The sequence below is a fragment of the Protopterus annectens genome, chromosome 13.part0, assembly GCF_019279795.1.
Source record: "Protopterus annectens isolate FY-2018-M chromosome 13.part0, PAN1.0, whole genome shotgun sequence".
NCBI classification, from domain to species: domain Eukaryota; kingdom Metazoa; phylum Chordata; order Ceratodontiformes; family Protopteridae; genus Protopterus; species Protopterus annectens.
The window spans coordinates 1,256,662,819-1,256,687,370 of record NC_056747.1 but is presented as its reverse complement, the minus strand read 5'-3'; the positions used below and the strand labels follow the sequence as shown (position 1 = coordinate 1,256,687,370).

At 46.2% G+C, this 24,552-nt stretch overlaps 1 protein-coding gene across 1 annotated transcript in view; it reads right to left on the bottom strand.

Annotated features, from left to right (window-relative positions):
• The window catches only part of KPNB1 (karyopherin subunit beta 1), a 2,271,876-nt gene that overhangs the window by 1,757,050 nt on the left and 490,274 nt on the right, over positions 1–24,552 (bottom strand). The window contains exon 7 of the mRNA XM_044055271.1: positions 20,179–20,268. Coding sequence (XP_043911206.1) covers positions 20,179–20,268 — 90 coding nt within the window. The remainder of the gene's footprint in view (positions 1–20,178; positions 20,269–24,552) is intronic.

The following is a 24,552-nucleotide window of genomic DNA, read 5'->3' as shown; positions in this document are numbered from 1 at the left end:
GCCACCAGCTCATATCCTGCTTGCACCTGTCAGTTATTACAATAAGATGAGAGCCGGAGATGCTGAACACCACTGGGCAAAAAGTAGCCACTGAAGAAGCCTCATGTTAAGTCTTGCAAGAGGCACTAACACAAGTCTGGCAGCCATAGTCCCCAACAACTTGAGGACCACTTTTGCCTTGACCTTCAGTGGTAGCAAAGCATAGACCTGCTGCTGTAAAACTTGAATTCTCTCTTCTGGCAGGAAAAAGTAGTTTTGTACCTACCATAAATGTAGATGTTCGAAGATCCACATTGCTGCAGTCCTTACACTTGGGTAGTCCGCTGTCCTCTGTCGGCCCGAATATCAAAGTATAAGGCTGACGTCAGTCAAGGCGCATTTGACTGACATCAGGACGTCAGGGTACAAATGCGCATGACCGACGTCATATCCTCAGTCTTTTCTTGCCCCAGATGTCAGAAGACCCTAAAAAGAAAGGTCAAAACCAAAAGACAGCAAACAAACCAACCAACCATCCTAGCACTAAAAATATGTACAATATATACAAGATACACCATATTAACAACCCAACCCACACAACCGCCTCTAACTACAGAGGGGAAGGAGGGAGGGTAAATTGGACTGCAGCAATGTGGATCTTCGAACATCTACATTTATGGTAGGTACAAAACTGTACTGTGTTCTTCATCTCACATTGCTGCAGTCCTTACACTTGGGTAGAATCCCAAAGCAGAGGTAAGGGAGGATGGCCAAACTATAAGGAAGCAGGAGCTGCCAAAATGCCCTGCAAAACAGCAGTGGCAAACCCAGCCCTAGATTTAGAATAAAGTGGTAGGTGATAATGCCTAGAGAAAGAATGCACTGAACTCCAAGTAGCTGCCTCCAAAATATCCTTAGTTGCCACCCCCCTCAAAAAAGCTGTTGAAGTGGCAGTAGCCCTAGTGGAATGAGGCCTAATCCCAGCTGGAATCTCCTTGCCATGATGGGAACAGAAAGCAATGCAAAACCCAATCCACTTAGAAATAGTTTGTTTTGACAGGCTTGCCCTGAGAACTCAAAGCAAAAGAAACAAATAACTGCTGAGACTGCCTGAACCCTTTAGTTCTGTCCAAATAATATCGCAACTGCCTGTGTACATCTAAAGTGTGCAAAATCTTTTCCCCTTTATTTTGGGGATTTGCATAAAAAGTAGGCAAATGAATAGTTTGGTTTAAAGCCACACTAGAAACCACTTTAGGCATAAAGGAAGGATTAGTACGTAAAGATACCCTATCCTTATGGAAAATTAAGAAAGGCTCAACCGCCATAAGGGCCTGCAACTCAGACACCCTTCTCGCAGAGGTAATGGCCAACAAAAAAGCAGTCTTCCATGACAAATATTTCAACTCTGTAGTAGCTGCAGGCTCAAAAGGTTGTAGAGTGATGTTCTCCAACACAAAACTGAGATCCCAAGCAGGAGTAGGAGCTCTACGTGGGGGTCTTATATTCTTTGCCCCTCTAAGAAATTGCTTGAACAAAGGATGAGAAAACAATGGTGGGTCACAATCATAGTGAGCCGAAATTGCTGCAGCATGAACCTTAATAGAAGAGAAGGACAAACCTTTGTCCAGTAATTCAGTAAGATATTGAAGAGCCGCACTTAAATTAGGCTCAGAATCAAAATCCTTTGCTGCACTCCAAAATAAAAATCTCTTCCATTTATCTGCGTACACTTTCCTTGTACTAGGCCTTCTAGCTTCCAAAATAACCTTCAAAACTTGCTGTGGAAGTTGAGACCCACTATGGTTCAAAACAGAATATGCCAGGCTGTTAGGTGGAGAGAGTGAAGCTTGACATTGAGCAAATGACTGTCCTCCTGAGACAACAGGTGTGGAATCGAAGGTAAAGGCCATGGAGGCTCCCGTACCAGGCTTCTCAGTAATGGGTACCAATGCTGTCGAGGCCAATCTGGAGCTATCAAAATCATCCTTGGCTTGTCCTGTCTGGCCTTTAGTAGTACCTTTGGGAGAAGAGGCAGTGGTGGAAAGGCATACACATGAAGATTGCTCCAATTGAAAGAAAGAGCATCCACTTTCCAAGCTGTGGGATGAAACCTTTTCGTGCAAAACTTTGGCAGCTGGTGGTTTAGTGGAGAAGCGAACAGATCTATGTCTGGAGTTCCCCATGACACTGTCAATTTCTGAAATACATGAGGATCCAATTTCCACTCGTGGGGATCCATGATTCGTCTGCTCAACACATCTGCTAAGGAGTTCTGTGCTCCTGGCAGAAACCTTGCCTGAAGATTTAGCTGTAAACTGAGAGCAGTCTCCCACAAAATCATTGCTTGCCTGCATAGAGGATAAGAATGTGTTCCCCCTTGCTTGTTGATGTACCACATGACAGCTGTGTTGTCTGTTAGAATCAACACCTGTCCTGGAAGAAGTAAATCCTTGAAAGCTATTAATGCAAACTGGACTGCTAACATCTCCTTCAAGTTGATATGTAGATGTTGAAGTCTGGCAGGCCACTTGTCTTGTATCCACTTTCCATTCAGATGAGCTCCCCAAGCTTTGTCTGAAGCATCTGTCGTTAGAATCTGACTCGCCTCTGGCCGGGTCACAGAGAGTCCCTTGTTTAGGTGACATTCCTGAGCCCACCACAACAATTCCTTCTGTATGCAAGGTATTATTTGAATGACAGTGTCCAGATCCTGGCAGTGCCGTGTCCATACATTTTTGAGATACCATTGTAACTTCCTCATATGCAGTTTGGCATTGGGAAGCACCAGAATACAAGATGCCATGAACCCCAAGGCTTGAAGGACTGTCCTTGCAGTCAGCCTGGACTGATGAGACAATTGATTAAAGTAAAGGGAAAGATTCTTTTGTTTGTCCGGGGTCAAAAAGGCCATCTGGGATGCTGTATTCAGTCTCACACCCAGAAAGCACATGTCCTGAGAGGGTACTAGACTGGACTTTATTTTGTTCACAGAATACCCCAGGCATCTTAGCACTGCTATCACATATTCCAAATGATGAAGAAGCTCGTCCCTTCCTTGAGCCAGAATCAGGCAATCGTCCAAATAAGGATAGATCTGTATTCCTTTTAGCCTGAGGAAAGCTATCACTGGAGCCAGAACTTTCGTGAACACTCTGGGCGCAGTAGATAAGCCAAGGGGCAATGCAGAGAACTGATAATGAGAAGTCCCAGTCCAAAAACGCAGATACTTCCTGCAACTCAGTCTGATAGGAACATGAAGGTAAGCCTCCTTGAGATCCAAAGTTACCATCCAATGGTCTTTGCCCAGCAGAGGTAAAAGCTGTTGTAACGTCAACATTTTGAACTTGGGAATGTCCAGATAAGTGTTGAGGGTAGATAAATCCAAAATTGGTCTCCACGTGTTCCCTTTCTTTGGCACTAGAAACAGGCGAGAAAATCCTAGGCCCACTTCTGGCATAGGGACCGGCTGTATGGCCCCTATTTGAAGTAACAGAGAAATTTGTTTGTGAGCCTCTATTCTTTGCTGAGGCGGAACGTCTGGCATGCCTTTGAAAGGAGGCAAGGTATGGAAATAAAACCTGTAACTGTGGTGTATGACATCCAGTACCCATCTGTCTTGGGTAATTAAACTCCAATTTTCCTTGAAAAGTGCCAACCTTCCTCCCAAAGGTGCTGCCAGACGAGAAGGCTCTGGCAGCTGAAAAGGTAGGTCATTGGGCCTGTTTACGAAAGGACTGACCCCTGCCCTCACCCGAAGACTGTGCAGGTGAACTCCCTGTTCTAGGCCTGAAAGAGCCCTGAGCTCTGCCCCTACCACGTCTAGACCTACCCCTAGACTGGGAATCATAAGAAGGATACGTCCACCCCTTGGTAGGCCAATTTCTACTAAACTTCGGAGGCTGAACCTGCAAAAAATCTTTAACAGTCTGCATAGACTTAGCCTTGTCTTCCATTTTCTTTAAGACTGCCTCAACAGGAGAACCAAACACATCAGATTGCAAAGGAGCATCTAAAATCCTTGTCTTAACATGGTCAGATAAATTCTGATCCCTCAGCCAGGCGTGCCTGCGAAGAACTGACCCAGTAGCAGCCACCCTAGACGAGGCCTGTACAGCATCAAAACCACATTGCAAAGAATGCTTACCCACCTGTTCAGAAACATGTACTAAATCTTGTAACTCTTTACAATCAATACCTTCCGCCAGAGCATCAACCTTAGACTTCAATTGTGAAAGGAGATAGTTCTGGTATTTCAACATGTGAAACTGGCAATTCAAAGCCCTCATAGCTAGAGTGGAAGAAGTATAAACTCTTTCCCCATCTATCCAAAGCCCTGGCCTCTTTATCTGTAGGAACCGGATTCTTGACAACAGAAGCCTTAACACCTTTAGGCCCCTGACTAACAGTTTCTGGGTCTGCCCTAGGACTCTTAAAAAGATACTTATGAGCTTCAGGCACCCTGTAATACCTATCCGGTTTAACAGGAGCAGGAGGCAAAGAATCAGGATTAAGAGAAGCCTCTGTAAAAACATCTTCCACCACATCCAAAACAGGAGGTATAGCCAAAGGCCTATGCTGGGGTAAAAACAAAAATTCCCTAAGCCTTTTCCTGGAATCAGAGAAGTCCTGACCTTCCCACTTAAAATGCTCCCTCATGGAATGAAGAGTCTCTGAAAAAGAAAAATCCTCAGGAGGAGAAGCAGAAGGAGTAGAATCATCCACATCAGAATCAGAAGGAGAATACTCCTGCAAGTCTTCAGCCGAAGACTCTGAAACATCCGAAGCCTGCTCAAAACTCCCTAGCTCAGGTTCCACCCTAGGCCTCTTATCAGGAGGGGGCAAAGAACCCCTAATCAAAGTAATCAAATCTTCTACCATTTTAAGCATATGCTTCTTGGGCACAGTTCCTGAAGAACTAGGGGTGACACCAACTGAAGCTAAACCTGGCCTGCCTCTGGGAGAAGCCTTGGAAACAGAAGGAGAGGGCCTAACCACCCTAGGAAGGGAGGGGAGTACAGTAACCTGAGAAGCCCCATCAGCCTGACCTGCCTCCTGAGAGGCCACATCCTGCAATAACAAAGTCTCTCCCTGGGATCCCAAAGAAACCTCCGGTGGAACCACCGGCTCCACCAACACCTCTAAAGAACCGGCGTCCGGGACGGACTGTTCTTCTAGCCTAGGCTTAGCTGCTTTGTCCTTGCGCTTCTTCGAAGAAGCGGGCGTCGGAGCATCCGACGGCATTTTATAATTGCACCGCTTCCCAAAGACTAACCTGGCACAATCTAACCTTCTCTTTATAGTGTGCTTATTGAATCTAGCACAAGAGCGACACCCAACAACGTCGTGCTCAGGCCCTAAACAAGGAATACACAAAGTATGGTAATCTCTATGCGGTATCTGTTTCTCACAAGAAACACAGTTATTCACTTTTTCTGACATCCGGTAAACCACTGAGGCAAGAAAAAACTAAAATATTCCCCAACGGGGTACTTAGCCAACTTTGACTCTGTCTGAAACTCCGAAAACGAAACATTTCAGAACGCCAACCGGCACTTGCAACGCTGCTTCTGCATCGGACCATGCGGCAAAAAAGACTGAGGATATGACGTCGGTCATGCGCATTTGTACCCTGACGTCCTGATGTCAGTCAAATGCGCCTTGACCGACGTCAGCCTTATACTTTGATATTCGGGCCGACCGAGGACAGCGGACTACCCAAGTGTAAGGACTGCAGCAATGTGAGATGAAGAACATCCCTCATGAGCACAGTGTGTAATACGGCACCGATAAAGGTAACATGCTGTGAGGGCAACAATGCAGACTTTTCCCAATTCAAGGCAATTCCCAGGCTTTGGCACAGTGCAATAGTGGCATCCCTGGTCTGTAGTAGTAGATGCCTGGTGGCGACAGACAGGAGCCAGTCATCCAGGTACAGAAACACTTGGAATCCCAGACGTCTCAAGTGAGCAGTTACCCCTGCCATGCATTTGGTGAACACCCTAGGGGCTGTAGTGAGACCAAAGGGCAGGGCAAGAAAATGAACAGGACTGGCTCCCAGCCAAAAGTGTAGGTGACTTTGGGATGCCCTGTCCATTTTTATATGGTAGTAAGCATCCTTGAGGTCAGTGGAGCACATCCACACCTTTCCCTAATAACGGGAGAATTTACTAACGTGACCATGTGTAACTGACTTCTCTACAGGAAGGTTCAAACGGCTGAGATCCAAAATGGGTCTCGGGTCCCCTGTTTTCGGCACAAAAAAAACTGGAGTCAGTCCCTAATCCTACTTGGTCTGAGGGGACGGGCTGGATGGCTCCTTTTAACAGCACCTTTTGAACTAAGGTTGCAGAATCCCTTTAACTGGGTAGGACGTCTGGGATTCTTTTGTTTGGAAAGGGAGATGAAAGAAGGGGAATATGATCACCTCTGGAGATTATCTCTAATACCCACTCACCTTGGGTGATATCTCGCCAGGCTTCTGGGTATAGAGAAATGCGACCTCCGACTGGCTCCAAAGACGCACAGTCACGCCTCCTCTCAGGAGCGCTGGTAGGGAGAGCCATGAAAGGAATCATGGTCCTCCTAGTTATGCAGGCCTCCTCTGCCTCTAGGGCAGCATCTACCTGAATTTCCACCCCCTCTGCCTCTGGAGGGGGAATCACCGTGCGTGAAAAAACCTCTGCGATTTTCAACCACATTTTTCCACCTTTCTGGCCCTTGGGATAAGATCTAGAAGGCATGGAAAAACAGACTCCCAAGTCAGACAGGTTTTTCCATCCTGCTCGCATCTAGTGAGAGTCGTCCACCTTGGTTCCAAATAAGGATGAACAGTCAAAGGGCACGTTGGTGAAGGTAGACTTGAAAGCCTACACGATGTTACAAAGGCGCATCCAGGAGTGTCTGCTAAGAGAGACTCCAGAACCCGCAGCCTTGCTCACTCCACATGCTGCGTACGAGATCAGCCTCATGGATGAGTTGGTAAGAATTTAGGGTAAACATCTGAGCATTGACAGCCACAGCATTAGAAACATAACCCTGTAGAAAATCTCCCAAATCTTTTAGATCTGTTTGGAGCAGTGTAAAATGCGATATAGTTCAGCAACCACAGTGTAAAGGCCGCTGAAGAGAATATGCTTCCCATACCTGTCCATAGCCCTGGACTTCTTGTTAGGGGGATGGACGGTAGATGAAGTTTCTGCAAGTTCCTTCTTGGTGGCTGCTGCCACCACCATGGCATTTAATCTTTATCAGTGGGAGCGGACAAAAACTTGGTGTCTCCTAGGGACCGGTTCCAGTGTCTGGAGTTTCACACCTGTCAACAAACAAGGTCCAGGAGCTCAAACAGGGGAAAACCCCAAGAGGCGGAGGATTGGGACCCAAAGGCCTTCAGGAACACAGACTCCTCAGAAGTGGCTTCAGATGGCCAGTCACCTCTGTCTCAGTATTTCCAAGGTATCTGAAAAAGATAGTCCGAAGACTACTTGGGGGACCCCTTTGACCCCTCGAGGTCAGTGTCAGAAGTGAGAGACTGATCTTGGGAGTCAGTGTGCTTCCTCTTGTGCTCTCTGGGTGGCTCCTCGGGTAAAAAAACCCAGGAGGCCTCAAAGCTGGGGACCACTCATGGAAGTATCCTGAGGCCTTAGGTCTCTGCTGTCCCTAGATAGCGGGTGATCTGATAGACACCTGTGCTGGAGGGAGGAGAGTGTCGGTACTGCAAGATGCAGCTAACTACCTGGCCAGCACACTCCTCTACCTCAAAAGCTAATCCCCCTGGCTCCGAAGGTAGACTAACCGCAGAAGGCACCCTCGGAGCTGAGGAAATTAAGTCCTTAGCAGATAAGTGCAGACAGGAATGCTCGGAGCCGAAGATCGACTCGATACCTCCCTATCGGCTCCGACCGGCAAACTGAATCCTGGACCCCATGGACGGCACTGACAGGGGTGGAGTGGAGATCAGAACAGAGATTGCCAGAAGGGGCTACTGGAACAGACCTCGAGGCATCAGACAGAACAGACAGCTCTGGCTCTGAAGAAAGGTCTTTAGGAGGAACAGCCAAAGACGAAGGCAGGATGGGTTCAGGAGCCGAAAGCTACTTAATCAGCACAGATGACTGGCAGTTTTCCTCACCACTATCGTCATCAGAAAGTGTCCTGGAGGACCTAGAGGACATGGTCGGGGATCTGGATCTCCCTATAGAGGGAGACCTAAGTCAGAAACCAGTCGAAAAACTGGAGAGACCGGCTCCCGACTGAAATCGGTCACCAGCTCCAATAAACCGGGAGGCAATGTAGACATCGATGCACTGTCAGCCCCGAAGCCAGTGGAGCCAAAGAAGCAACTGTAGTTTTAATGATTTTCTCCGGCGGCTCAGAGGATACTGAGCCGGAGAGCGTTTCTTAGACTATCTTGTCTATCTTTGTCTGGTTTGGAAAGACTTGGAACTGGAAGATCTCACCAAATCCTCTTCAAAGGAAGGATTCAGCAATCCCCTTAATATTAGCTTAATTCTTCCTCTCTTGTAGCAAGCGAGGGCTGAAAGCATGACAGAACAAGTAGGATTCTTGTAAATGAATAGCCCCCAAGCAATACACACATACAGAATACCCATCCGTCAAAGACATCTCGTTACACTTAACACACTTTTGAAGCCCGAAGGCCTGTGCTCTTAGAGACCATGGGGTAACCACAGGGAGGACTAGGTCCTCCAAGTTAAATAGGCCTAGCCCAGGAAAAACAGGGGAACAGTCAACAATGAACCCAATAACAGAAGGGATCAACCTGTTACACAAGAAGCAAAAACAGGGGAGGATTAGCTTGTAAAGGTGGTGATGAGTATCTGGCACCCTGTAAAATCTGTCTGGTTTGGCAGGGGCTGGAGGTAAAGAATCTGGAGCGGAGCAGACATCATTGAAAGCATCATCCACCACAGGGAGAACAGGAGGTATAGCTAAGGGCCTGTGCTGTGGGAGGTGCAGAAAGGTCCCAAGTCTTTTTCTGGAGTCTGAAAAATCCTGTTGCTGCCATTGGAACTGCTGTCGCATGGCATGTAAGGTTTCCCCAAAGGAGAATTCTTCTGGTGGGGAAGCAGCTGGAATGGATTCTTCAGCATCAGAATCTTCAAAATTGGAGAAAGGAGCCTCTGGCTGGTCAGTTATGTCCGATTCATCAGCAGAATCAGAGGACACTGGCTCAGGGGGCTCTGCCCTAGGTCTCTTCTCTGGGGGCTGAGAGGCCCTGTCTGGGTGAGATTGAGATCCTCTAATTAATGAAATTAAATCTTCTGCCAAAGTAAGCATTTGAGAACTAGAAGAGGGCCTGGATGTGGGGGTTTTAACAGGCACTGTTTTAGTAGTCTTGGCTGCTTTAGCCCTGCCGAAGGCCTTAATGGACATGGCTGCTGGAGGCCTAGCAGCACCACGTGCTGGGGTAGAGACATCCAAGGGAATGGTGTCTGATAAGTCAACCACCGTAGTGGATAAAATTTCTGAGGCCGATTCAAGAGTTGTAGCAGGGGCCTCAGTTGTAGGAATAAGTTCAGCTGTACTTAGATCAGTTTTCTCGGTTTCGGCTGAAACCGAGACACTCGCGGTTTGCTTAACCATGGTTTCGGCCGAAACCGCGGACCGCGAGTGTCGGTCTTTATCTTTGCGTTTTTTGGCAGATTGGGTAGTCGGAGGATCCGACGGCATAATGTACGCAAAATCAGAACCGAAAAACTGTTCTGCAAACTCCGACCGACGCCTAAGCGTTCGTCGGTTGAAAGAAGCACAGGCCGAACAGGCTGCTACGTCGTGGGCTGGGCCTAAAGGCAGACAATAAGAGTGGAAATCTTTGAGGTATTTGTTTCCCACAGGTTAAACAATTATTAACTTTTTCTGACATCGGCTGAGGCAAGAAAGAGTCCCCAACGGGGTACTTAGCTTTAGAAGTCTTCGAAGTAGTATTCGGTAGAAGTACTCTCTGGATCCGACCGACCGGCACTTGCGAACAGCTTCTGCTTCGGGCGCCACGCGGCAAGAAAGACTGGGGAAAATGGCGTCGGCTGATGCTTTTATACCCGAAGACCAACAGAGATGACGTCGGGTGAAGTGCGACGTCAGCCGAAGCCGGATCCGGACTTTGGAATCCGGCCGACTGAAGGGCTGCCTGACGACAGGACAACCCAGTTGTTATGACTGCAGATGCATCCATGAAGGACATGTAGGGAGTCCTAGGATGAGAAGTAGTCATATAATGGTATAAGTCCAGATTAATCCTTGATTCCAAAAACATTTCCTCAATTTGCTCCCTAATGGTCCGGTAGGCACCATTGATTTCATTCAAGGAACTCAACGCATAGGAAGGAGTGTCCAATAAAGCTGACATACGATCAAAGTAATAGTTATTGTCGAAAATCACCACCCCTCCTCCTTTATCAGGTTTACATATGCGTAAATTATTGGAACGCAAAACCTGTATAAGGTCAATCTCAGAGTTAGTAGGAGTGAACCCTCTTCGTAATTTGGAGCTGTTACTAATTGACACTTTCTTGTTTTTAATACTTCTTATATCAACTTCACAAACTTGCTCAAAAGAGGACAAAAGAGGGTGAAGGGGGGGATTGCAAGTACTTGGTATATGTAAAGGGTTAAGTACATCTGTATATGCCCCCCCACCCATCATAAGCCTAAAATTAAGCTTTCTAGTGAAGGCCTTTAGTGCCTCCTGCATAGCCTCGACAGAGATCGGGTCTCCTCCTCAGGTCCCGGTGAAAAGCACACAGGTGACCGGAGCCGAGGAGGGGGGAACCAGCAGACAAGGAGGCCGGAGGAGAAGCCCGCTTGGCAGGCGGGGCCGAAACAGAGGTCTCTGCCCGCCACTTATGGTGCTTCTCCCTCCGGTCCTTCTTTCTAGCTTCCCTCTCCTCTGAACCACTACAGGGAGGTTGAGTCCCAGGAGGAGGAGGGGGAGCCGGAGAGGAGGCCACTGAAGAAACGGTTACCCCCGAAGGAGCGGAGGCCGGAGCCGAGTCTGGGGGCAAAAGTCCCGCCAAGACAAGCTTGGACCTCCGCTCCTTCAATGCCCTGGGGTTGAACCCTGCACAAATGGAACCTCCAGAAGTGAGGTGTTCAACCCCAAGGCATCTCACACACCGAGTGTGGCCATCAGCAGGGGAAAGCTTATGGCCACACTCTGAGCACTTAGAGAACACAGCTTTGGGTTGTTCAGACATCCCAAAGAGCTACAGTCACTTAAACTAAAGGTAAAAAGTAAAAGGAACTAAAACACACAACAGGCCCAAACGCACACTACGCTACCAGCGAGGGGAGGGAAATTAAGTAAAAATAATATATAACACTAAAAAAGTATAAGTAAAAGGGAATCCTATACTTTCATACAACTTTCACACAAAAATTCACTTTTAAACTTTCTAAATACTTGAAAAATACACTTAGCTGCAGAGCTCAAGGAACACAAATCTGGTCACTAGCGCGGCAAACTAGATCTGAGGTCATGAAGGGAGAGCAGGGCATTATGGGTGAGGGGAGGGGCTGAGAGCTCGGATCCATAGCTGGTAAACCATGCCGGTTCGGATCCGATATCGGATCCATAACCCACAGGTTGCAGACAAATGAATCTCCTACTTCAGATTGCAGGGTTCCCAGACTCCCACAAATTTCTTTTCAAACATCCTGCTGCTGATCCTGAGACTATTTCTCAGGGTCCCAAAGGTGTAAAGGCCTCTACAGCCAAGAATCCTATCCCTTCTGATAGAGATTCCAGGGCACTGGATAGATGGGGTAAGAAGGTTAATAAGTCTGCAACCTTGGCAATCGGGGCTTTAAATTGCCAGTTACATATGCTTAAATATCAACAGCATGTTATGGGCTTACTGTAGCAGAAAATGATAATTTTTGTACCTACCATAAACGTAGACGTTGTGTTCACACTGCTGCAGTCATTACACTTGGGTTATCCTGCCATCAGGCGGTTCCCCAGTCTGCCTGAGTTCCAAAGTCTGGATCCGGCGTTGGATGCTGTCGCCTCCTCCCTGACATCAGTGCAACAGGGGTATACAAGATGCAGCAAACACCATTTTCTTCAGTTTCTTGCCCCAGATGTCAGGTGCCCCCCAAACAGGTAGGCAATTCAAATTGCTAGTAAAACCTGAAAAAAAGCTAACTCCGGTACCAGCAAATACTCCCATTAGGTAGCAAAGGGTAGAAGACCTAGGTACGTATCAACAAAAAAGTGGGGTAGGAGGGAGGGTAACCTGGACTGCAGCAGTGTGAACACCAACATCTACATTTATGGTAGGTACAAAACTGTAATGTTCATAGTGTTACACTGCTGCAGTCATTACACTTTGGTAGAATCCCAAAGCTGAGGTAGGGTGGCTGGTTCTATATTGCATTAGGGGTGGATATAAGGCCCTGCAGCACTGCAGAGGCAAAGCCATCTCTGGATTTGGAGTATAGAGACAGATGGTAATGCTTGGTGAAGGTATGCACAAAGCTCTATGTTGCTGCTTCCAAAATATCCTTGGTAGGTACTCCTCCGAGGTAGGCCGTTGAAGTGGCTGTTGCCCTGGTGGTGTGTGATCTGATGCTGGTAGGCACAGGTTTTCCATGGTGCGTGTAGCAGAACCGTATGCAATATCCTAGCCATTTGGAAATAGTCCGTTTTGAAATGGCTTTTCCCTGTGCTCCTGCAGCATATGCTACCAATAATTGCTCAGATTTTCTGAAAGCTTTGGTTTTGTCCAAGTAGAAGCGTAACTGCCTGTGAACGTCCAATGAATGCAGTAGTCTCTCCCCTTTATTCTGTGGTTTTGGATAAAAGGTTGGCAAGTGAATAGTTTGGTTTAAGGACACAATTGAAACCACCTTGGGCATGAATGTAGGGTTAAGTTCAAGGACACCTTGCCCTGGTGGAAAATGAGGAAAGGTTCTACTGCCATTAGTGCCTGTAACTGAAACAGTTAGTGCTGATGCGAGTGCCAGGAGCAGAGCAGTTTTCCAAAAGGTATATTTTAATTCTGCTGTGCTAGTTGGCTCAAAAGGCGGTAAAGTTAATATTTCCAAAACAAAGTTGAGGTCCCAAGTTGGAGCAGGAGCTCTATGGGGCAGTCTTTTTTGCCCCTCTGAAGTACTGCTTTAGCAAAGGAGGAGAGAAAACTGGTGGATCCGTATTACAATGAGCAGATATGGCAGAGGCGGGGATCTTGATGGATGAGGAGAGGCCTTTGTCCAGCATCTCAGTCAAATATTGTAGTATGAGGAATGTTTGGCACAAGGTCAAGGCTGTGAGCCTAGTTCCAGGCACAGAATCTCTTCTGTTTATCCGAACAGGCTTTCCTGGTACTAGGCCTTCTGGCCTCCAGGATGACGTCCATAATAGCTTTGGAGAGAGGCACTGCTTGCTTGGCTAAGGTATCTTCCATGCAGCGAGGTTTAAGGTCCTTAGCTGACTGGAGTATCAGATTGTTGTGCTGAGAAAGTAGATATGGTATTTGAGGCAAAATCCAGGGTGGTCCTTATGTTTTAAGATTGGGTACCAATGCTGGCGTGGCCAGTCTGGTGCAATCAGGATCATTTCTGGCTCCTCCTGCCTGGCTTTTATGAATACCTTTGGAAGAAGAGGCAGTGGTGGGAAAGCGTGTGCAGTTAGGTTTTTCTAGCTGAGAGGGCATCCACTTTCCATACTTGTGGATGGTAACTCCTTGTGCAGAATTTCTGTAGCTAGCAATTCCTTGGGGATGCAAACAGATGTCCGGGCTCCACCATTTCTGTGTTATCATTCTGAATATTTGTGGATTCAATTCCCATTTGTGGGGATCCATAATATTTCTGCTTAAGTAGTCTGCCAGTGCGTTCTCTCCTGGCAGGAATTGCTTATAGATGAACTTGATAGTTTATAGCTGTGTTCCACGAGGTCATTGCTCGTCTGCAGAGGGTGTATGAATGAGTGCCCCCTTGCTTATGTACCACATGACTGTGGTGTTGTCTTTAGTAGCAGTTGTCTTGGACGCAGCAGGTCCTTGAAAGCTATAATGGCATTTTGTACAGCTAGCATCTTTTTGGTCGATGTGAGGATGCCTTTGTTCTACAGGCCACTTGCCTTGAATGCATTTTCCTGCCATGTGTGCTCCCCACGCGTAATCCATTGCATATGTTGTCAGTGTTTGCCTGGCCGTGGGTTGAGTAAAAGGCTGTCCCTTGTTGAGGTGACAAGCTTGGGCCCACCATCGAAACTCCTTCTGAAGACAAGGTATTAGTGGTACAACTGTTTGCAAACTTTGACAGTGTTGAGACCATGCACTCTAGGTACCATTGTAGTTTCCACACATGCAGTCTGGCATATGGAATTAGTACAATGCAAGACGCCATGTAGCCCAAGGCCTGCAGAATTTTTCTTGCAGGGAGTCTGGTCTTTGTTGCCATCAATTGAAAATAGAGTCAACTGTCCTTGCTTGTCTGGCATTGAGATAAGCCATCTGGGCCGTTGTGTTCAAGCTGGCACCCAGGAATCTCTTGTGAGGGCACTAGTTTTGATTTTTTGTTTACTGTGTACTCCAGACAACTTAATTTTTTTTACAAACGCCAGGTGCTGTAGGAGAACGGCTTTGCTCTCTGCTTGAATTGGGCAGTCATCCAGGTAGGGGTAAATGTGAATTCCTGTCTGCAAAATGCAATTACTGGTGCCAGACACTTTGTGAAGACCCTGGGCGCAGTAGATAAGTCAAAGGGCAGTGCAGAGAACTGGTAATGCATTGGACCAGCCATGAATCTGAGGTATCTTCTGCAGTTTCGTCCAATAGGGACATGCAGGTATGCCTCCTTGAGGTCCAAGGTCACGAGACAAGCTTGCTTGCCCAGCATGGGAAAAAGCTGCTGCAATGTCAGCATTTTGAATTTCGGAACATCCAAATAAGTATTAAGAGATGAAAGATCCAGAATAGGCCTCCAGGCTTTGTCTTTTCTGGGTACCAGAAAGAGTAGAGTAAAATCTTTGTCCTTGTTCCTGTGGAGGTACCTTTTGAATAGCTCCCATGGTCATGAGTGCTGTAATTTGTTTGAGCCTCTGCCCATTGATTTGGTGCCAGATTTGGCTTTCCTTTTAACCTTGGCAGGTGCCAGATTTGGCATTCCTTTTAACCTTGGCAGAGTGTGAAAGTGGAACCTGTAACCCTGTGAAATATTGAGGACCCATTTGTCTTTGGTGATCATATGCCAACTGTGATAGAAAAGCCAGTTTTCCTCCCAATGGGGCTGCCAAGAAAGAAATGTTTGGCAGCTGTAGTGGGAAGTCATTGGGACTGTTTTTTGTAAGGTTGTCTGTCTTTCTGGCCTGGTGCACCCCATTGTCGAGGCCTGTAAGGACCTTGTGGCAGTCTACCTCCTGGACGTCTATATTTGCCCCTTTGAGGTCTGTAACAGGAAAGGACCAATTCTTTGCTGGCCAGTTTCTGCTAAATCGAGGAGGCTGTACCTGTAAGAAATCCTTCACTGTTTCCATTTTCTTTAGTACCTCTTCTGCCTTAACTCCAAGACATGCTGCAAAGGTGCATCCAGTAGTTTTGCTTTAACATGATCTGGTAATGTATGTTCCTATAACCATGCGGGTCTTCTAATGACAGAGCCTGTAACTGCTGCTCTACAGGCGGCCTCTAAAGAATCAAAACCACATTGCAAAGTGTTTTCCCACTTAATCAGCAGCATGCAATAAATACTGCATTTCCTTAAAATTAGGAGCATCTGTATCTGAAAGCATTTTTGTTTTAACTGAGACATCAGAAATTGCTGATATTTTAACATGTGAACTTGGCAATTTAAAGCTCTCATTGATAAAGTTGAAGATGTATATACTTTCTTTCCCCATCTGTCTAACGCTCTGAAGTCTGTCGGAGACAACTGGATTCTTCGCTGATGAGGCCTTAACCCCTTTGGGTCCCCGAGAAATAGTTTTAGGGTCTGCCACTGGGCTTTTATATAGAAATGTGAGAGAGTCAGGGACTCTAATACCAGTCTGGTTTAACTGGAGCTGGATGTAAGGAATCAGGATTTAAGCTGGTTTCAGTATACACATCCACAATATCTAACACTGGCAGAATAGCAAGGGGTCTGTGTTGAGGCAAAAGTAGGAATTGAGCCTTTTCTTGGATTCTGAATAATCCTGGCCTTCCAAATGGAAATGCTCCCTCATGGTGTGTAAAGTTTCCCCATTAGAGTAATCATCTGGAGGAGAGGCAGACAATGGATTCTTCTGCATCAGAATCCTCATAAGGGGGGGTAAGGAATAACCTAGGTCTGAAAAAATCTGAGGAAATGGACACCTGGTTGGAGGATTCATAATCCACATCCTGTCTGGGCCTTTTACAAGGAGGGGGATGGGACCCCCTGATCAGAGTGATCAGGTCTTAGGCCATTTTGAGCATTTCTTAGGCATGGAGGCCAGTCCTGGAGACAGATTTGTTTTAAGAGGTGATTTAGACTTAGAAGAGGGTTTAATGGTAAGCTGACTGAGTCTGAAAACACCCTCTGAAGCTGCAGGTGGCTCATGTACTCCGGATCCCTCTGCAGGGTCGGTATCGGTTGTCTAAAACTTGGGAGTCTGATGGCCCAGTCATTTCCACTCGGGAGTCTGTGGCTGCCTGTGGTTCGCAGAAGCGGTCAGGGGCTGCGAAGGCGCCTCGCTGAAAACCGGAGAATCAGCTACTGGCCTAGGAAAGGCTTAGTCATTAGTTTTGGGCCTCGGATGCCTGTCTACGCGCTTTTTATGAAGTGGTTGCCTGAAGTTCCGACTGCATAGTGTAATTAAATTTTCTGCCAAAGTAATGTCAGGCAAAATCAAACTGGCGTTTAATACCTCGCTTGTTAAACCTAGCACAAAACAGACAACCAGTGAAGTTGTGGTCTGGGCCTAAGCATGGGATACAATAAGAATGGAAATCCTTGAGGTATTTGCTTCCCACAAGAAATAATTAACTTACTGACATCGGTCTGAGGCAAGAAAAAGTTTCCCCAACAGGGTACTTGGCTATGTAGAAGACTTTGGTTCTGGATTCAGAAATGAAAACCTCAGGAGTTGGCCGACCGGCACTTGCTAACTGCTTTTGCTTCGGGCACCACGCAGCAAGAAAAACTGAAGAAAATGGCATTTGCTGCATCTTGTATACCTCTGTCGCACTGATGTCAAGGAGGAGGCGACAGCGTCCGACGCCGGACCAAGACTTTGGAACTCAGGCAGACTGGGGAACTGCCTGACGGCAGGATAACCCAAGTGTAATGACTGCAGCAGTGTAACACGATGAACATCCCCTGATCAAGGTAATTAAATCCTCAGCCATTTTGATGATCTGTTTTTTTTTAAGCATAAGGGCCTCAGCACGCGACTCGTGCGTCGGTTTAGACAGTTTACCTTGTTTTTGTTGCTGGTGGTTTAATATAAAAATGTTGAGGCCTGAAAACACCCTCAGAAGCCAGTGCCTGCTCAGCGGCTCCAAACCCATCCAAGGGAGAGACATCCATGGGTTCAATATCCTGAGAATCTCGTGGCATACCTGACTCCGAATGGGTCTCGGTAGAGGCCTGCGACTCATAAGTAGCAGGTATCAGTGGCTGTGAAAGCACCTCACTGAGTACTGGCGAACCAGCAACTGGCTTAGAAGCTTAGTCGGCTGGTTTTGGACCACAACAGTGTTTATGAACTCCGGTAGTCAGATTGCCAACAGACATTTCAGGATAATTAAATCTTAAACCAAAATATTTAAAAGCAAAAATATACAGGTGCTTAACAATGTGTTGGTTAATTCTAGTACAAAAACAGCAAGGCACGTTGTGATTAGGGCCTAGGCATGGAATACAGTACAAATGGAAATACTTTAGGTATTTGCTCCCAAGTAATGCAATTAACTTTTACTAACATCTGTAGGGAGCAAGAAAAAAAGTTTCCCCAACAGGGTACTTAGAGTTTCAGAACTCAAGTCTTAGAAGTAAAGCTAATATGAAAATTTCAGGAGTCAGCTGACCGGCACTTGCAAACTGCTTCTGCTTCGGGCACTGTGCCACAAGAAAGACTGAATAAAATGGCGTCTGCTGCATGTTTTATACCTCTGACTACCTGACGTCATAGAAGAGGCGACAGCAACCGACACAGGACCCAAGACTTTTAGGCCAACTGAGGGCAACTTGCCAGCATATTACCCAAATGTAATGACTGCAACAGTGAAAAAGAACATCCCATCAAAACTAGGTACCCTTCATGGTGTTACAAAAGGGTTACAGACTGCACTACGGTAATTAGGAGTCCACTTACCCTCTCCTATGAATCCCCCTACTATGACTAACCTATAAGCCTCACTTGGTTCTAAAAGTCAATACTTCAAAGCTGCCAGACTTGCTTGTTAAAATCCTTACCAGACCCACCATTACCACTGATAAGCAACTTGCTTGAGCTTATTATCCACAAAATGGTCTATACTCCATTTGCCTGCTATGCAATGAGCCACATGCTCCAATTCTATCAGACCATACCATTTGGTCAAACGATAAACTACTTGTATACAAACTAAGGGATGCCAAGGCCAGTACTGCAATAATGCAACTACAACTTGGAAAATCACGACACCTTTTTGAAAAGTTTCCAGGACGGTTTCTGCCTCCTTGCTCATGTTCACCTGGAACAGGTCTTCTCCCAACATCCTTCACCTTCTTATATCTCCCTTGAAACACTAAAATTACTTGGCCTGCTTTTCTCCAATACTTTATTGTACTACTTACACTAAACCTTTTAAATTCGCATAAAGAATGGATGATGGAACAGAAATTAGGTCAACACTTATCCCCTTGTAATACCTCACTAATGTACTAAAATTTCTGTTTTACATCACCCTATCTGCAAATTCTCAATGCTGTGCATTAATGCTTGTGATCAATATTAACCAGACTATATACATAGTATATTGTGCAACCTACTGTAAATACAGATTGTATTTCTTCCCCTGGTGTCCACTGAAAAAATGCACCTGTGGCCAGTCTGACTTTTCCAGTACAAGTCAATAAAACTGATGCTACTGTACCAATCCAAATGTAGCTTTGGCTCACATTTTACTATATAGCTATTTCATTATATACACTTAAACAAGCATTTCAAACAATTTTGATTCCAGTAAATTTTAAGTCTTAATCCAGCAACTTCTAAAATCATCCCTTCAAAAGCTTTTGAATATACCAAGCCAAAACATGCAACAACTTCTAAAGTGTACTATATCCTCCAGTGACAGTAAAATTAAATTTCAAATGGCTAACCTTCTGAAAGTTAGTTCCCCCATGCACTTAATCTCAGATTTGCAAACTTTCCTTTGTTTAGCATCAGTCTATTTAGTGACTGCCAATGGGCCTCTAACATGCCTAAAAAATATAGTACTTGATATCAGGACCACTTAAAGGTGGCATTCTACTACAGGGAAACTAAACACAAAAGGAGGGATACTGACTATACATAGATCATAGATGAAACCCTCTCACCAGGAAAAAGCTTTTCAGCCACTGTTTGAGTCAAAACCAAAAGTACCTTTCACTAACATGCAGTCCACACATTTGCACTAGACTAAGATGGTGGGTCTAGTCAGTCTCAGCCACAGGAAAGCTTGTTTTGCCTGCTTTTGCATGCCTAAACACATTACAAATCCTAACAGCAAGTGCAAAAGACTAGCCAGAATCTGCACTGAGAAAATTATGCCTCATTACAAGCATGACATTCCAATTTTAAAATACAAACTCTGGTCAGTAGCTCTGTAGGAGGCATGCTTCCCCTCTGGAGACTTAATGCAAGTCTAAGCAAGCACCTGCCAATAGGCAGGGTATTGAGAAGGTCCAAATAAGATTCAAAACCTATCCTGTCAAGGAAGGTCCTCAGATTCTCATCAGAAGAGTTCAGTCTTCAGCTGGAAAGTCTTCTTGCTGTATTTTAAAGCAATTATGCAAAGTATCCAGTCTACAAACTGGAAAGCACCTTTTAAAGACCTTAGTTTCAAAGTAATTTAAAGACCTTCGTTTCAAAGTAATTTTTTTTTCATAAAAGAACATTTTCAACTGCATCAGCACCTCAAAAAAGCAGATGCATGCACTTGCTTTAAGTAGCAAACCTTACTATTAAGCAGCTTAACTGTACAACACATTAAAATGATCATTAAACTCATTTTAAATGCTTACCGCAAATAGTGCAGGGCCCATGTAAGTCTCCATGTACTGATAATACAGGGACATTATCTTCACCAGGTTCTGCAATGCAGCAACACGGACCTGGAAGAAAGCAATTTCAAAAGTTACCCACCTACTTTAAAGACCAAAACCAAGAGTCACTTAATTTGCATGCAAAATGGAAGTGAGAAAACTTTTAGTTATGTACTTACCATAACTTTAGATGTTTGGGATCCATCTCGCCTACATTCAATACTGATGGGCTCGGAGCCGATCCCTCGGCTCCGACTCTGCACGCTATGCTATAGAGCGAGGCCTCTTATTGGCTGAGCTATTTCTTATCCCAGGATGTACCACCACTAATCCCCCAGATCTTGTTTGTCCGCATTCATGCACACATGCACAACTTGTTTATATAACATTGTCAGGTGTTTCAAGATGAAACAGGATTCGGACCTTCTGATATCCTCTAATCTCCAAGGAAGGGGGAAGGAGGGTAGGTTATTGGGAATGTAGGCGAGATGGATCCCAAACATCTAAAGTTATGGTAAGTACATAACTAAAAGATGTTATGTGATCCTATCTCGCCTACATTCAATACTGATGGGACAGCGTCCCTAGCACCTAAATCTTGGGTGGCTCATTGGAAAACACTCCTGAGCACTGTGGAAGCAAATGAAGCTCGTCCTCTAGATGCCACATCCAATTTGTAGTGGGAAATTAAAGTGTGTGGGGAAGACCATGTAGCCGCAGCACAAATGTCACTAATGGCAAGCTTAGAATGAAATGCTATAGAAGTAGCCATAGCTCTTGTAGAGTGAGCTTTGACAGAGGTCGTAAGCTCTTTATTAGAATAAGAATAAGCTTGAGTAATACAGTCCCTGATCCATTTGGCAATAGTGACCTTCGTGACGGCTTTGCCTAATTTATTGTCCGCAAAGGATACAAACAACTGATCTGTTTTCCTTGTTTGTTTGGTCCTATCTAAATAAAAACGCAACTGCCTGTGAACATCTAGTGTGTGGAATATGAATTCCGCTTTGTTAGAATACTTTGGAAAGACGACTGGAAGTTCTAATGACTGTTGTAGGCAGAAACTGGAACACACTTTAGGGACAAAGGATGGATTTGGCCTGAGAGATACTCTGTCTGTGAAAAACCAAGTACGGAGGTTTTACAGACAAAGCTTGAAGCTCTGAAACCCTTCTGGCAGAAGTAATCGCCACCAGAAAGGCAGTTTTCCACGATAGAAATTTTAAATCACATGTCGCTGCCGGTTCGAAGGGGGAGGAAGTTAAGGTGCGTAACACCACATCGAGATCCCATGGAGGAGCAGGATGAGAAATCGGAGGTCTTAAAAGCGCAGCACCTTTCAAGAAGGTATTACACAATCTGTTGCTCATTAAAGGTGGATTTATAGACTCGTGAAAATTAGAAATAGCTGCCAATTGAACCTTGATGGTAGAGACTGAAGAGCCTTGATTGAAGAGAGAAGTTAGAAATTTCAGTACTTCTGATACAGGAATGGTGATGGGGGGTCCAGACCCCGGAGTTGAGCACAAATAGCAAATCTTTTCCATTTGCTAGAATACAATTTCTTTGTAGCAGACTTGTGGGCCGAAGATAAAGTGTACCACTTCTGGATCCAAGGTATGACTCCTGACTATAGTCGGAAGAGGAGGAGCCAAGCTGTCAATTTTAAGGTGTGCAGGGACTGGTGGAATAGTCCCGACTGATGAACCAATAGGTCTGGGATCTGATCCAGGAACCATGGACCTTCCAGAGCATATTTCCGGAGATATGGAAACCATACTTGACGAGGCCAGTAAGGAGCGATTAAGATCATTTTGCTCCTCAAGAGAGATGCCTTTTGGATGACCCTGGGAAGGAGAGGAACTGGGGGAAAGGCATAAAGCAAGCCGGTGGGCCACGGACTGGCTAGTGCGTCCATAGGGCTCTTCCCCGGAGCCGGGGTGAGGGAGAAGAACTTTTTGCACTTCGCATTCAGTGGAGTCGAAGAGGTCGCAACACGGAACCATTCAGTGGAGTCGAAGAGGTCGCAACACGGAACTCCCCATTTGCTGAAAATCTGATTTGCAACTGTAATGTTCAGAGACCATTCGTGTGGAGAGAGGATAGTCCTGCTCAGTCTGTCGGCTATCACATTGGACTTGCCCGGAATATGAGTAGCTACTAGAAAGCGTTTGGTCGACACTGCCCATTCCCAAACTCTCATGGCGCCTCTGCAAAGGGGATAGGATCTGGTCCCTCCCTGTTTGTTCAGGTACCAGACCACTGATATGTTGGAGTGAATGGCAATTACGCCCTGAGGGAGGTAATAGTGAAGGGCTTGAAGGGACAGAAGCACCGCCCTCATTTCTAGGATGTTGATATGAAGTAGGGTCTCCTCTGGATGCCATTTGCTTTGGATTGACCTGCCGAGGGAATGCCCCCCCCCCACCCCATCTGGGAGGCGTCCGTGGTCAACGTGGCCACAGGAAGAGGAGGAACAAAGGGTCGTCCCTGATCTAGATTGGAGGGCACCAGCCACCAGCGAAGGTCCCGTTTACAGTTTTCCGTGATCCATATGAGGTGACTGAGAGGGAGTTCCTGAAAGGACCACTGAGCTGAAAGAAGCCACTGTAGAATTCTCATGTGCAATCTTGCTAGGGGAACTAGAGAACCGTGGCAGACATGGATCCCAATAGCTGCAGTACCATTCTGGCTGGGGCTCTGGCAAGTAAGGCTCGAACTTGAACCTGTATGGTTTGTATCCTGCCTGTAGGTAGATAGACCCGCATTCGATTTGAGTCTCTCTACTCCAATCAATCTTATGCGTTGAGATGGCAACAAAGACTTTGGCCAATTGAAGGTGATTCCAAGGGAATTGCCCAGAGATATCGTGGCTTGTAGGCTCCGCAATAGTAGATGCTTGGAGGTGGCAGTTAGGAGCCAGTCTAGATACTGAAACATCTGGAATCCTAGACTTCTCAGGTGAGCAGTCACTACCGCCAAACATTTGGTGAACACCCTGGGGGCTGTGGTGAGACCAAAGGGCAGCACTCTGAACTGAAAATAACTGCCTCCTAGGCTGAAGCGCAGATGTCTCCTGGACTCTATGTACCATGATATGGTAATGAGCATCCTTGAGATCTATGGAGCACATCCAAACACCTTTCTCCAGCAATGGGAGAATGGTTTGTAGGGTGACCATTCGGAACTTGGACTTTTTGACTGAATGGTTTAGAATGCTGAGATCCAAAATGGACCTCAAGTCCCCGGTCTTTTTTGGCACCAAAAAGAACCTTGAGTAAGTTCCTAATCCGATCTGGTCTGCGGGGACCGGTTGGATGACTCCTTTTTGCAGCAGCTTTGAAACTTGAGGCTGCAGTTTCCCGTTGACTGGGTGGCGGGTCCGGGATTTTTTTGGACTGAGGTGGAGAGTGAGAGAAAGGGATGGCGTAACCTCCGGCTATAATTCGAAGCACCCATCGGTCCTGAGTGATACCTTCCCAGGCTTTTAGGTGCCTCGAAAAACGACCCCCGACTGGCTCCGGAGCTGCACAGTCGGGCAATCCCTCGGACTGTGAAAGGCTGAAGAGCCACGAAAGGACTCGCGGTCTCCAGTGTTGCGAGGGCCTCTGCCGCCTCTGGGACGGCGTCTTCCGGAAGAATTTCCCCCTCCCCCTGGAAGGGGGATCGTCCTGCTGTGAGGGGTAAGACTTGAGTTCCACGGAAAGTACAGTTTTGTACCTACCATAAATGTAGATGTTCGAAGATCCACATTGCTGCAGTCCTTACATATGGGTAGTCCGCTGTCCTCGGTCGGCCCGAATACCAAAGTATTAGGCTGACGTCGGTCATGGGCGCTCAGATCTGACAAAGCGTCAGGGTATAAAAGCGCATGACCGACGTCATATCCTCAGTCTTTTCTTGCCCCAGATGTCAGAAGGCCCTAAAAAGAAAGGCCACAGCCAAAAACAGGATACCTCCCAAAAACATGCCTAACCACCACCCAAATCATAACCATGCCAAACTACAGTGGGGAAGGAGGGAGGGTAAATTGGACTGCAGCAATGTGGATCTTCGAACATCTACATTTATGGTAGGTACAAAACTGTACTATGTTCTTCATCTCACATTGCTGCAGTCCTTACATATGGGTAGAATCCCAAAGCAGAGGTAAAGGGAGGATGGCAAAATCATAAAGCATTAGGGGCTGCTAAAATGCCCTGTAAGATTGCAGTGGCAAATCCAGCCCTAGACTTAGAATAAAGAGGAAGGTGGTAATGTTTAGAAAAAGTATGTACTGAACTCCAAGTAGCTGCTTCCAAAATATCTTTTGTAGCTACCCCCCTTAGAAAGGCAGTAGAAGTGGCAGTAGCT